Source organism: Carassius auratus, unplaced genomic scaffold, assembly GCF_003368295.1.
Source record: "Carassius auratus strain Wakin unplaced genomic scaffold, ASM336829v1 scaf_tig00005214, whole genome shotgun sequence".
Classification (NCBI taxonomy): Eukaryota; Metazoa; Chordata; class Actinopteri; order Cypriniformes; family Cyprinidae; genus Carassius; species Carassius auratus.
In genome coordinates this window covers 1,869,359-1,885,000 of record NW_020523638.1, presented here as the reverse complement: position 1 = coordinate 1,885,000, position 15,642 = coordinate 1,869,359, and the positions used below count along the sequence as shown (strand labels likewise).

General features: G+C 37.0%; 1 protein-coding gene across 1 annotated transcript in view; it reads right to left on the bottom strand.

Annotated features, from left to right (window-relative positions):
* The window catches only part of LOC113070745 (solute carrier family 15 member 4-like), a 45,018-nt gene extending 33,858 nt beyond the window's left edge, over nucleotides 1-11,160 (bottom strand). The window contains exons 1-6 of the mRNA XM_026244166.1: nucleotides 10,984-11,160; nucleotides 10,080-10,702; nucleotides 8,273-8,565; nucleotides 7,671-7,812; nucleotides 4,684-4,761; nucleotides 494-674 (exon numbers count right to left, since the gene is read on the bottom strand). Of these exons, the coding sequence (XP_026099951.1) occupies nucleotides 494-674; nucleotides 4,684-4,761; nucleotides 7,671-7,812; nucleotides 8,273-8,565; nucleotides 10,080-10,652 (1,267 nt within the window). The 5' untranslated portion in view covers nucleotides 10,653-10,702; nucleotides 10,984-11,160. The remainder of the gene's footprint in view (nucleotides 1-493; nucleotides 675-4,683; nucleotides 4,762-7,670; nucleotides 7,813-8,272; nucleotides 8,566-10,079; nucleotides 10,703-10,983) is intronic.
* Between the last annotated feature and the right edge of the window lie 4,482 nt (nucleotides 11,161-15,642).

Sequence of the window (15,642 nt, the reverse complement as noted above, 5' to 3'; positions counted from 1 at the left end):
TTATGATGCTGCAGTGGACTGAATCATGAAGTGTATCATATCATGAAATAGTTGGCTATACCCAGCGCAAGAGTTAAGAATATATGATGTGTAATTTAGGTCTGTGTTTTGTATCATGTGTGTGTTACAGAATGTCACATATAACAGAACACACAGCAAATGAACCTTATGAAATCTGAAATGAAAGTTCACTACTGTGACGGGCCTTCTGTCGCAAAAATGGACACATATATTTAAAATGAGTATGCAAATGTCTGCTATCACACTCAAACACTCCCACATTTTCTTACATGAGTCTCAGTTTGTGAATATGTATAAAGAAGCTTGATACATCCACCTCACAAACCGGCACACACACACACACACACACACACTGTTTGTATGGCAAGAGTACAAGCTAAAGAACAAAAACCATAGGTTCACAGAAATCTTTGTTGTGTGTATTGATAATGCACAAAAAATGTGTCATTTAGTGTATGCGTTGTTGACTCACCGGCTGCCACCGCCGAACACATGACAAAGAACATGCCCACAGCGATTCGCTTCAGAGGGGAGGGCAGCAGGCCTTTGCGTTTGAGGATGGGGTCCACCACTTTATCCTTGAGGGGGATCAACATGAGGATCAGCACAGCGTCAAACATGGTCAGCCAAGCTGGCGTGAAGCGAAATGTATTCTGGGAACAACAGGGGAACAGAATGACTCATGTTTACAAAACACTAGAGGAGGAACAAACAGGAAGAAGGGTATGTGCAGGTCACTCATAACACTCAGGTGCTTCATTCTTCTCTATTTATCCTCCGTTGAGAAAGTAAGTACATACAAGTCTAAATGTGAATTCTGGGAGAGCATTTGGGAAAGAGAGATAGAAGGAAAGTGAATCATTCAAGCAACCTTAGCACCCTCATGTGGCCAATGCTGATCAATGGCTGTAAAACTCATCCAGTCAGAGAGAGCGACAGGTCTCTTAATAGCCCATAAAATCATTAATCACTTGTCAAGTACTTTAATATAACAGCATAGCATGCGTCAGAGCACCTGTTTCATAATCAGTGGCTGATTGCTCCACTCACATGCTGCTGATGTGTGATGGAAAAAAAAAATTAGATAACCTAAGGTAGGACTTTTTGGAATTAATGACTGATTTTGAAATTTAGGATCATTTTGACAAAGAAAAAAGCATGTGCGTTAATAAATAACTTTTTTTCTGAAGAAAAACAAAATGAGTAGGGTAAGTGGTGTTCAGAGTCTTTGTAGGCACATTGCTGTGTGGTTGCTAAGGTCTCACAGAGTATTGTGCCATTTTATGTGAAATTCCAATTCAAAGAGAGAATATCAATACATGACTTCACAGGAATAGGAGAGGGAAATTACCCAGCAGCCATTGCACATCAACTGAGTATTTAAAGAAGTTTGATTAAAATGAAGTAGTGAAACAGTTGAATTAGTCCCATCTGTTGTGTGTATGTGGTTATTTGTGGATATAAAGTGTGTGAAGTGGAACAGTAACAATGCAACATGCATCATGATTATGGTTAAACAAGATAAATGATACATCTAATATAACTACATTATGTTTATTTCCGTATTAAACATCAGATGATAATCACTCAGTTTAGCTTTAAAATAACATTTATATTCATTAAACCAATAAATCATTCACGTTAATTTAAATGCACCTATTTGCATTGTACACGTATATAAAATGAACATATTTACATTATTTACAGTATGACATCATAGCTCAAACTCTATGTTTGATGACTTTGTAGGGTGTTCCAAATGAATGCATTTTGTCAAGTGAAGTGAACTTGTAAGTGAAGTGAAGTGAACTGGGTATAGAGAGCAGTGTACATTGTGTTTGGACCCTGTCGATCGGAACACAGCTCAGGCTGTTGCTGTGGTGTTCTGGGTGGATGCCAGGGGGATGCTATGAAGTTGCTAAAGCTTTCTGAGCGTTCTTGCTCACTGGCCCAAGTCAAAAATCCCACACACAAGTTTCTATGATATTCTAGTCTTTAGAAATGAGTTCTTCTTATTATTTTTCTTTCTTGAACATTGGGTCTGATCACTTACAAAGCAGTGTGTATATAAAGCAAATAGCAGATACAACACAAATGTGTGATCAAATCCACCAATGCAGGAAAGAACTATTTTAACTCTGATTATCAGTAGTTCAGTTTGGCCGCTACGGGAAACCATCTGTCATCATTCCCTGCAAAGACAAGGTCTGATGATCTGACTGAGCAGATCTGGGTAGATTCAGCTGTATCCACGTAACAAAAGTTAAAAACAGCCCAATCCATTCTTGTCTTGATCTGATTGGTTGTAATTAACTCAGGCACCCTGTACAATATTTCGCCATCTGTATGTTTTAATTGACGTTAATCAAATAACATCAGACAAATGCAACACCAGAGGACTAGACACCCAGAGCACTAAGAGAGGTTTATTCTGCATCCATGCCTGCAGGTGTGCATGGGCATATCACACACACATTTACACCTCCAGTAGAGTATTAGTCGGTTAAGTGAAGAGCGTGTCTCAGTCCGCATGTTTGAATTTAATTCTACAGCTTCAGTCAGTCCCAAATCTACTGGTGCTTTTAACACTTTTAATTCTCCATCTTACTCCCTCATTACATTTACATTTCTTTGGCTAAGCACTGGTAATTTACATATGCCCCTCAGAGAGCTCTATCTCCCCTTCATCGCCGTGCACTTTTAAATACTTTTTTCTCCATTTGAAATTGCCGGTTTGCATCCTTCCATCATCAGATCATTTTCATCCACATTACTACTGGTGTCTGTTTCTCTCTATGGATATCTCCTAATTAAGAGCTCACAGTTTGGCCTCATTAAGACTTCACACTGGATTCCCTTTAGGCTGTACGGTCCACGGAGACAAATCTACAGCAGCACATGTTCATTTAGAAGGGGAAGCCCTTGTGTGTGGGAGAACTAGTGACAGATGGGGATTTGCACATTTGAGCATGCACCCCAGAGAAACACCATTATACCCAGAATGTCAAATGACTTGATTTCTATTGAATCAGGAAAGCTGGGGAAGGACCTTTTTGAGTCATCAATCAGGCCATTTTTTAGGTGGGTAACAGTCCCCTTTAAATTTCATATGAAAACGGTGGCAGACTTCGATCGGCTCCTCCCTGTCTTTCAGTGCCTTCTTCAATCCAGACCACAGCAGTGTAGAGCGAGAAACAGAGGACAAGGTGTGTGTTTATCGATAGATTGTTATAATATCATATGTGCAGTTCTTTGTCATGACTACAGTTTACAAAATATCATGGGGAAGCAATTGGTTCCACATCTATCTATCACCACAGCGGTTTCCTCCAGCGAAAGTGAAGCACTTGAAGATGCAGATTTTTTTCATCACAAAAATTTAAAATTAAAATTACAATTAAATTAAATTAAATGTATGCATTTAGCAGACACTTTTATCCAAAGCGACTTACAGTGCATTCAGGTTATACATTTTTACATATCATTAAATTAAGCAAGCTTTCACGTCATGTCATATTTTTTAATGTTAGTAGAAAATGGCACGACCACTATGAAAGTACTCTGGAAAATGATATTTAAATAGCATGAGGTGCTTTACAACTGTCTCTACAATATGACCATGCGGTCACACTCTGGAGCGATGTGTTATTTAACACAGCCAATAACGTCTCTTTCACTTCCCCATTGTCATTTTGCACTTCCTCTGTCCTTACCATGTGACTTTGAATCTAATTCTGAAAAAATTATTTTCAGACAGCCATGAAATGGCATGTACACACACAAACAAAAGTTGCTCATCCAGTTACATTTGTGTCTATGCATTTCCATGGTCATAAAGCAACATGTGACTGCATTGTCATTGCTGATCAGACAGCCCCGGAGTTGTGATTTTGGATTAGTCAGTGTGAAACCGTCGTGAGAGGGTTTAATTCAAGGCGAAGGTTCTGACTCACTTACCTAGTAAAGTGTATATATGTACATGCACACTTGCACAAAAAACAAATAAACAGCAAGTTCAGATGAGAAAGCAGGTGCTGGATGCTAATCTGTGATTAGTGAAGGTCACAGTTTTGAAGTTAATACCCCAGTTTTCAAAGGATTTCTGTAGCTCATGCGTGCCAGCGTCTCCAGAAAGTATCCTAAACAGCCTTTACTCTACAGCAAGACAAACATCACAAGCACCTTGCATCACCCCAGGCATGCTGTTTGCTCTCAAATTAAACCTGAGAATACAAGTCATTTAAATGTATCGTTTTTACACTGTTGAATTTAGTGATCACTTATAATATTACTCATGGTTTGTTGTACCAAAATATTCCAAATTAAAGTGTCTTGTTATCCCTTACAGTTAATAAGACTGTTTATGGTTAAAAAAAAAAAATAATAAATAAATGAAAATCCATTTTAAAAAGACATGTTTAATTTATGGGAACATGTATCATTAATGGAAACATCTGTGACATTGAAACGGTTGTTTTCTAATAGCATGGCAGAATGAGAAATATGGGAAAACTGATGAGGAAAGTGACCAGAACATGGGTAAAAAAGGAGGCCAACTGCTTTAATTATTGAACTCTTCATTAACAAAGCAATTATAGTTTTCTTTCAGGCCAATTTGGAAGTGATCTGACATTATTGGCTCTGAAATAATGGTTTTCTTACCGGGTGGGAGTCTGTGGAGTTGGGAACGGCTCCAGGAATTGTCAGATGGAGACTCTGGAGATAATATGTGGTCTGCATCTGCAAGTGAAGACAACAGCACACATAAACAAGCAGGAAGCACTCACATCTCATTTAGCGGTACTAACCAGCCTACTACGATCCATTCTCCACTTATAGAGACTCTGTTGCAGAATATTGCTATTGATTAAAACTTGAAATACGGCAGAGGAAGAAAATAGCAAGTGGATATATTTCAGCCAGTAAAAGCAGTTAGTACTTTATGAGAACATTCTTCAATATCTATTCATGCAAAAAGCCATTAGGCATTTTCCTTTTAAGTTAGAGACATTGTCCTTTACTCAAACCTTAATTTAAGCCCCCGAGGAATAACAATGCCGGATGACCTTTCTAACAGTTGGCAAGCATCTCAGCAGACAAAACATATGGGATGACAGGGCATCAAAAGATGACCTTTCGCTGTAATTGGAGGAAGAGAATCTTTTTTCACGTGAGATGGACTATACGATGTTCCTTATCCCAACACACCCACAGCAATTTACCATTACTACAAGTGCTGCATTCACCACAGGAAATTACTCAATGAATCCTTAGTGTGGAGAAATCTACAGTGCAATTTTTTTTTTTTTTTTTTTTTACTTCAGAAATCAGTCTAGAAAACAAATGGGTGACCAGACATCCTGATAAAATTGGGACAGTGTTGATTTTATGAGCCATGTCCTGCAACTAGGGGTGGAATGGTTCAGCTTTTTCATGGTTCGGTTTATTTCACGGTTTTAGAGTCACGGTAGCACTCAGTTTGGTATGTGCTATGTTTATGGAAAAATTATACTTTCAAATAAAAACATTATAAATATTTTATCATATATCATTAATAAATATTCTATCTAACTACAAGCAACAGCATAAATGAATGCAATAGTGTAGAGATAAAAATGAAATAAACAGTGATTTTCAGTTTTAGATAAATTTAAGATTATTCTTTAATTTGCTTAAAATCTGTACGTGTTCTGAGGTGCAGGTTTGCGCACTTCAGATGAGCGCACGCACAAATCTTCACAAAGCTTAATTGAGTTTACTTTAAACACACATACTGTATTAACAGGGATGGGCAGTATTTCAAATACATGTATTTGAAATACAACATACTATCTTGTATTTAAATACCTTTGAAAAAATGCATTTAAACATTTAATCCGAGTATTTTTTAATTTTAGAAAAAAAAACTACTTATTAGACTGCTGATTTTCTTCATGGATGGGCAGTATTTGAAATACTATTTTGTATTTAAATACATTTGGAAAAAGTCAAATGATTTTTGTACTTAAATACATAACTTAACATTTTTTATTTTATTTTTTTGCTATACTTGTTGATACAGGAAATCAGCAGTCTAACAAAGAGGTTGATAGGCAAAAAGGATTTTATTTATTTTGAAACTACAGAAATATTAAGATTAAATCGTATTTTGTATTTGAAATACATGTATTTGAAATACTGCCCATCCCTGGATATTAACGTGTGCTGCTCAGGTCTCACCTGTGCACGCGCTATCACCACCCGGGTGATGATGAAATACACGATTGCTCATATTCCAGCATACGACATTCACATTAAACAAGACTGAATGGTTTGTCCGTGGTTTTTTTTTCTCTCATCGCTGTTGCTGTAATGTCTGGAAAGCCAGAATGTGAATCCATCACCAGAAACATATATTAGCTGAACCTATATCAAACCATATTACATATTACATATTATTGCGCCTTCGGAACTGTATGTGGAGAACCGTACGGTTTGATTTTTTCTTTTTTGGGGGAACCTTCCCAACCCAACGTTACAGTTGATAATCAATCTTGATAATCAATCAATGTCCTCTTTCTATAATGAGCAACCAGAAGCATATGAAGTTCTCTGACCCATTAATACAACATTAAGCATTAAAAAAAAAAAAACATCACTTTAGAATATTCAGCAGATTGAAAACATTTCCATATTATAATTGTGCAAATGGCGGAACATGGAAATGACTTGCTTTCAACCAGTAATTTAAAATAACAGCTCATAAAAACAAACCTACTGTACCCAACTTCTGCCAAACCACTGCCAACTTTAAACACACTTTTTCTTGGCATTACATTTCAATACATTTTTAAATGTCAGGTTTGATTCCTGTGATGTGTCCAAACATTAGATCCATTACATCCACTTTCACACAGACAGTTTCTTTATTTTTCTTGTTTAACTGTTATTTATCAAACCACTTATTTAAACATTTTAATGTCCATTAGATCAGACAAGCATCTTCTTATAATATAAATGAGTTCTGTGCTTGAATAAAGGTCAGAAAAGGTGGTTGTTAACTGGAAAAATGAGAGAGGCAGAAATCAGAAATATTTAAACATGGAAATGTTGACAAATTGTATTTAAAGATCTGCAAAACACTTTATGAGTGGTTTGACACACAACTTCTGTTTTTCTGTGGTAAGGTGACATAAATTCAGCTGTTACAGGCCCCATGCCAGCTGTTGAAGGAACGCTGCTTTAGTAGTAGAGATATCCCAGTCTTTATTGCTTGTCCTTTCTGCATTACCTTGAGCAAGGCACATATAAAGTTCTTCAAGGAAGCACCTGTCTGCTCAAGGGCTTTAAACCCACCCATCCCATAAAGGCTCCAAATGGCACAAACCCTTAATATGTCAAAGACAAAATTTTTGATTATAAACATCCATCACTTGTATTTGACATACCAACGACACCATTCATTACCACCATGCCTCTCCTTCTGTATGAGACACCTTGAGACTAATAAAATACCTATGCAATTTCCTATTCATCCTCTGTCACAACTACAGTAAATTAAGGTTAAAAATACACTGCCTGTACATTCCCCCTACATTTTAAGGACCTATAACTGACACAACAGTTCTGAAAGACGTAGCACTTGAGACACCCACTCATAAAAACCTTACCTGGAAATAGACAGTCCAGTACGGAATGAGGGCCAGGAAAACAGGAAGTATTTTAACCAATGATTTCACTTCCTCCACCTTCTCCTCTGAAAATTGCCCACCGTATGTCACCTTTGCACTATCCAGTAGAGATGGCTTTGGCCTTGTGAGGGAAACAAGGATTTTAACAAGCATTCATTAAAACATCGCTGAAATATCTGAGCACATCTGTGTTTGAGAAACAAAGTAAAAAAGATAAAGAAAGAATAGACCACGGATTTGGCCAACTTAAAAAAATAACAATGTGGCATGTTTTCATGAAGCCCCTGTTCTTTGATCTAGAGAGGGGGCTTTGGCACTTGACAGTAACTTTTGCTGCAGAGACACGATGAATAGCTCCATCACATATGAGACAGACAAGAGAGGTGGATCAAAGAGGGGTAACATTACAGACTAATGGAGCCATCTGAATCTGGTGTGGAGGTTCCCACGAAAGAACTGCATAAATTTACAATCTAACACACTAAAAACATTTCACACAGTTGAGACTGTGTAAAAACTAAGAGTCACATTTAGATGTAAGACATAAGGTTCTTATTCAGTAAAGTAAAGGTAGCACTCACCTGAGCAGACTTGGTTCTTTTGGCCCACGTCCACAGAGGGCCGAGGACAGGATCCGGAACATGTCACTGAAGGCACTGCCGTCTGCAGGTTTGGTTATAAATACTGTTCTGCCCAGGCTAAAGACGATGAGGGACACCCCGAGGCAGACAGCAGGGATGATGTAGCCTATAAAAAAGCTAACATTCTGCTGAATATAAGCTACTCCACCCAGCGAGAAGATTGCTCCAAGATTAATGCACCAGTAGAACCAGTTAAAGAACCGCCGCGTTGCCTCCGGACCTCGATCCTTCACCTGTAAGGACATACATCATAAATACACATGTGTGTCCTTTATGATTATCCATTAATTTTATTAACTTGTTTTATTATTGACTGAAAATTATCCTAATATTAATAGTCAAATCACTTTTAAATCCATAATAACCGATCCTATAATTGATTCATTATCAAACAAAAACATAACACATCAACATTCAATACCCACATTCTTCATTTAATTAAAGTACTGATTTACAATTTACTAGATGCATTTACAAACTTGTGTGAAGTTTTTTTTTTCTCAAGTGTGTGCACATTCTTTCTAAAGAGATGTCTGCTCTCATAAAGCTAAAAAAACAGATATAGATCCTCAACAGTTTTGGGAAAAGTGCCAATATATTGTCACTTGTAAGCCAATATTCAGTTCAATGCCCCGTCTCTTCTATGTTTAAATGAGATCTACACCCCATAATACTACCCAGATGGTACATCCAGCAGTTAATTTCTTTATTGAATCTAAAAAACACATGACGATCTTATGACAAGGCAGCAAGTCAACAGACATCAACACTGGCCTAATCCAAGTCATCCACATTTAAAGACTTGTACTGAAAAATAAGCCGTGGGTTTTTATTTTCTTCCAAATACTAGTCAAATAATCCAGTAGACAAGGTAACCTGGAAAAAAAATCTGTCAAACATATAGATAAACCAACAAAGACAGATTTCAGTTTTACTTCCTAAGTTGTCAGTTTTATTTAGCGTGTTATGTCTAGCTCAAAAGGATGGAGGATGGTCATTCAGCAAATACTTCCCTTATAGTTCACTTATGACAGGGATATTCCCCACTGTACTGGACTACTGTACAGTTTCATGTCACTGAGAGGTCATGGTGAAAGTGAAATGAGTGCTAAAACATGACGGAACTGAAAGGATTCTTTATTGTTTTGCACATTGTAAGAAATGTTTGGTTGTACTTGTTGTGGATCAATCTACATTACATCACTGAATTTCTTCAGCATTTAATTCTCCTCAATAATACAACATATTAAGTTTGCAGATATCACTGTAGCTCAAAAAAAAACATTTTTTTCAAATCTGAAAAACAGACCTTGGTAGTGACCATAGAAGCCATTTCAACAAAAAGCTTTGGAATTTTGATCTTGTGACACAAGTCATTTTGCAGCCCACAAGGCTAAATCAGACTCAAAGTACCTCAGAAATGTGTGGTATGCTCCTTGTCATTTAATAAGTGAAGTGAAAGTGCCCAGAAGTGTTTCTGAATTAAGGGAAGTCTGACAAAATGACTATGGCCAAGGGAACCACAAATATCCCAGAAATTTTAAAAGCTGTTATATGTTTTAAATTATAAAGACCACATTTATACTGCAAAGAAAAACAAATATTAGTAAAGTTTTATTTAAAAGTTTTACATTTATTTTCTTTAATTGATTTATTTTTTCACTGTTTTATCTAAACTTTTCCATGGACCCCAAGCACTCCCTTCCTATCACTTCCCCAGACCCCATTTTGCAATCCCCTGCATTACCTGATCTGCCCCGAATGGAGTGATGTTTGATTTGACAGCTCCCACCCCAACAGCCACCAGCACCAGACCACTGTAGATCGCAGGCCCACAGTAGGACGGCCGATTCATGCAGGTCACATTGGCAGGCACAGTCCCGTTTTCAGAGAAACACTCTGCTGACTGCACTGGGAATGCCATCTCTTCTCCACACAGAGAGGCCCTGGTTCTGTCGTTGGCCACAAAGGGGAAAAGCAGCATCCCAATCAGGTACAGAACTAAACTCAATGCTATGGTTGCAAACTTGCCAAGGAACGCATCTGCCAGCCAGCCACCGAAAGGCGATATCAAATAAGTGACTCCCATGAAGATCAAGGGGGCCTGGCTGGCCGAAGTGCCCTCCCAATAGAAGGGGCTACTGTTGAGGAAGAGCACCAGGTTCGAGGTGATGCCATAGAAGGCCATCCGCTCTAGAGACTCTGCCAGCAGTATAGCAGCACATGCCAGTCTCCTGCCATTGAACACCGACTCTGATCTGGTCGGAGCTCCAGAGTTGTCCAAAAGAGGAGTGCTCTCGTTTACATCCCTGCCAGCCATGGCCTGATATGCTGTTTCTCAAGAGGCGGTCAGCTGACCAAAATCCAAACCTAGAACAACAACAAAACCACTGTTATTATATTAAAAGCATGTGATACCAAAAATATAAAAAATAAAAATAAAACACAAATCAGGCAGTGATGAGAATTCAGGAAATAAATCACGACAGAGTGCAACATTCTAATTTATAATGTCTCACGTGTTGTTTAAACTTACCGAGTTATTTGTATATCTCAATCAGTCATAAAACAATAAGAAAGGCTGCAGTCAGCAACTTATATTTTACTCAGTAAACAGGCTAACAACAACATGCAAAGATGAGTAAACATACCGTTCTTGTACACTTAGCACTGCTCCACATTCAGCCCGCAACGTGTTCACCAATGTCCACGGGATACATGTTATTAATTATATTAACTTAAGTTCCTAAAGGTCTGACTGCATGAAGTTTAGCTGTGGTCTCCGAGTGTAAACAGCCAGTCACAATACTACCAGTGTTGCCAACTTCTTTCAATGGAAAGTAGCTAAACCCTGCCTGAAAAGTCGCTAAATGTCGCTAGATGACGTAATATGCTAATTAGCATATTCATGACGTAAGTGCGTCATATTATCTTGCCCTTTCTGTGCTCATGTACTGCATTTTAAGGCAGCCAAAATTCTCAATAAAAGTTTTATTATTATATTTGAATGTTTCTGTTGTCCAACAACTGAATTAATATTATAATGACTGAAACGCGCCTGTTAAGAATACATAACCAGCTCTCAAAGATGTTAATCTCTGCACTAAAATCCTATTTACGACATTGTCTAATGAAATCACATAAGATTAAGATAATGATTGTACTGTGATTTCGGCTATACTTGTATGTAAAATAGAGTTAGAAGCAACAGAATATCTTTTTTTAACTGAAAGTGCTCCTCTCTGCTCGCAGATGCAGAGAGAGTGAGGCGTGTGTGCACGCTGGGAGAAATAGAGAGAGAGAGAGAGCTCGTGCGGCAGTACCGGAGAGTCTCAGAGACTAAATAAGGTCTGTCAAAAAAAGTCGCTAGATTTGTCGCTAGTCGCTTTTTTGGAAAAAAGTCGCTATGGGGGTCTGAAAAGTCGCTAAATCTAGCGACAAAGTCGCTAAGTTGGCAACACTGAATACTACCGCGTGACACCCGCTTCACTCACAGGCGTCCACGTGACGCGCCCACAGCGAACTCACCAGATCTGAGTCTCATCTGGATGAGCTTATCCAGCGCCAGAGAGGGGCGTTAGGCTCATCGGTGTGTATACAAAGCGAGTTAAAAATGGCATTAAAACCAAAGGCCACTACTGATTGGATAAAGAGGTAAAATAAAGGGTTTATTTTATAGGCTAGTCTTCTTGAAGCCAATCGATTCTTCAACGAAACTTCCTGTGTGATGCTTTGCCTGTCAGGTACATTTAATTAAATACAGCTAGGTTATGGTTAATCCACTGACCTATAATAGAGAATATATAGATCAGTGGTTACTCACACCCTTTTTACGATATGTTTTTTTTTTTTTTTTTTTCTATTAAATGTAGGCATCGGGCTTCTCAATCTGCGTCTTATCCCTGGATTTTTTAGACATAGTGAATTACATTATATACAAATACAGTCCTATTAGGTCACAGCTGGGCATTATCAACATTTATTATGAATCATTATGAATATAATTTAAATAGATTGGTAATAAATTAAATTTTTATTAGCCATTTATTACAATGTTTTCTATGATTTGCAGGCTTCTGTTTAAAAAATTATACATATATACATACAGTATATATTGTGCATACACCTCTTAGAAACATATGCTTATATTGACATCTCTAGTATTATGTTGTTGTTGTTGTTTTCTATTATGTTAAGAACTAATTTATTCAGGTATTCATATTTTGTACTATCTATAATTCATCCATGACACAAAATATTCAGTGTAGAATGAGCCATATGATTTGATAAACTAAACTAATTAATAATAATGACTTAACAAAAGTAAACAGCTTAATTACTGTATTTGATATGTGTGTGCATGTGCGTGTGTGTGTGTGTGTGTGTGTGTGTGTGTATAATACTAATGTTTATTACATTAATATATAAATGTTTACATGAAATTGCATTACATTGTGAAAATTTTGGTAAATGTGTGCCATATATGATAATATATTAATTTTAAATATGACATAATGCAATGCTGTAAAAACACACATTATTTGGATATCTATCCATCCGTCCCTCCATCTGTGAGTGTGTGTGTGTGTGTGTGTGTGCATACACCTCTTAGGAAAAAATTTGTTATTATTTTTTCAGGTTCATTATATATTCTGAAAAAAGAAATTAATAAATATAATTGTATTACAAATTAACAGTTTGTCATCAACACTAATTATTCACACGAGTAGTTAACTTGTGAACTGACTCAAAAATGAATTTGATCAAAAGTAAAAAGTGTTTGAGTGTCAGTCATGTAGACCGACAGATCACACAGATCTTCTAGAGCTGCTCGACTTCATATAACTGACAGATTTTTAACAACCAAGAGATGAATAAAACTTTCACAACTTGAACCTTTTTTTCCTCATTCAGACTTTAGTGGTGAAATAATCTGTGTTTGTGTGTGTCCAGGAGGTTGCTGCTCTGACATGACCACAGCAGCATGAGGTTATCAGAGTCATGACACAAAAGAAGTGCGCTTCATCCATCTGCTGGCAGGCGAGCTCTCATTGTTCATTAGTGTGGTATGGCACAATGTCTTAAAATTGTATTATTTTTCTAACATTTAATCTTAGATCATATTATTAGATTACCTTTTGGCTTTATGAACACATACAAATGACAGCTTAATTATTTTTCTTTTTAGCTTTTTTGTGCAATTATTTCAAGACCACATGGACCATTTTTCTTTTGTCACTGGTATTACCTTCTTTATTAACATAAAATTATTTTATGAAATTAGTTTTTCAATTTTTTCAGCACGTGTAGTCAGAGTTATAAAAAAAATAATGAAAATGCAAGAAATAGGGAAGTTATGATTGATTTATTTAAATTTAAAATAAAATAAAAAAACAGCACGGAAACACAGTAACACAACACAGTAACACCAGAGACATGATGAATGATGATCAAGTCAACAAAAGAGCTTATCCTAGTAGTATTAACCCTGAAAGGTGATCAGTTTTCAAATGTAATGATTTAGCATCTTAAATCAACGTGTATAATATTATGTCTCATTATGTCACATATTGCACTACATAATGCACATACAACAAGCTGTTGTACAAATAAGTATAAGTTTGTGGACGTACCATCGCAATAGCATGGTATTCTTGGAAATATCATGATGTATATCAAGTCCCATGGTATATTAAGTACATCACAGTACCATGATTCAGCCACAGAACTGTTGTAAGGTCTGTTATTGAAGAACAGCTCAGAGCCAATTTATTAGAGCTACTGATTTATACAGTATGTGTGTGTGTGTGTGTGTGTTTGGGTTGCAGTAATCATACCGTGGCCGCAGGACATACTTGTGTACTGTGTGATATGAGAGTTCAGCTCTACCTCTGATGTATCGTCCCTGATGACACAAGAGCCGCGAGGCTGTGCTGGCCATTCATCTTTTCAAAGGAGGCAGGCTTCTTTTAGGTGAAACATCCCACGGCCTCTCAAAAAATACATGCATTTGTTGGTTTCACCTTATTAGTGAGAGCATCTCGTAGATGCAATTGATTTTATTCTGAAGTGGGGCACCACAGAGCCCTGCCTGCACACACACACACACACATACTGTACACACACATCTACTGTATCTTGTCTCATTAGTGGTACTGTCCACTAGAGCTCTGTCATGCAATTTGTGTTTTCACTGGTGATAGATAAAGTGGGAGTAACTACTTGCAAACTACACCATACATTTTATAGTATGTTTTGTTTGTTTGTTTAGGGATGCATATTATATTGATGCCATATCAGTTATTAGTGTTTTATTTTATTTTTGGTATCGACTAATATTGGATATTTGATTGTTCATGTTCATTTCTGCCTACTTTAACATTTAGATTATTTATGCTCACTGTCACACTGTCAGTCTCTGTTTTCCTGGGTGTTCCGTAGTGAGCTCACTTCTCCTTAGGCACTTCACCATAGGCACTTTAATTCCTCTAGTCTGGTCCTGTCTTCACAGTAATTGCACTCCAATTAAATTGCACAGGTGATGACAATCCTTTGTCATTAGTCTCCTTATATATAGCTCTCTAATTCTTGACTTTTCAATTTCAGCCATTTTATCATTCATGCACCCCTAAAGTTTTTTTTTTTTTTTTTTCTTTGACAATGCATTATATATACATGCATATGATTAGCCAATAAGTATTTTTTGTCATAACTGAAATTCCACACTTACAAAAAAGTATATCACCATGGTATTATTTGAAATATCATTTTATTATATACATAGTATATACCATGTTATTACCATCACTGTGCCATGGTACCCCAACATCTACAGTATTTTTTTATATGATATTTAATCATATGATATATTGTCATAAACTTCCTCTATCAGTTTATGGCTTTGATTTAGAAAACTGTCTATTGACTAATACATCGGTACTCACATTCTTATTTCTTACTCACAGAATGTCTTAATATTGAAGGCTACTTCGCTCTCTTTTTTTTTTTTTTTTAGTCTTTGCCCGAAATGTCCACTCAATGGATGACTACTTCCCCCTGTGGCAAGATAAACACACTGTTTCATGCCTCAAAGACTTTGTTCACTCTAAGGATTTAAAAGTTGAACTTCAGAGGAGGTGAATAAGTGAAATAAGGGATTTATGTATTTGTTGTGAATTTTCATTTCTCTGCAGATGCTAGAGTGTCGTTTGGGGTGGTGTGTGGAGGGACGCGAGCTGTGATGGAGGAAGTTCTGTGGAAGGTCAGGCCAGGTTTACTTTGATGAAATCTGACACTTATCCTGCACCCCT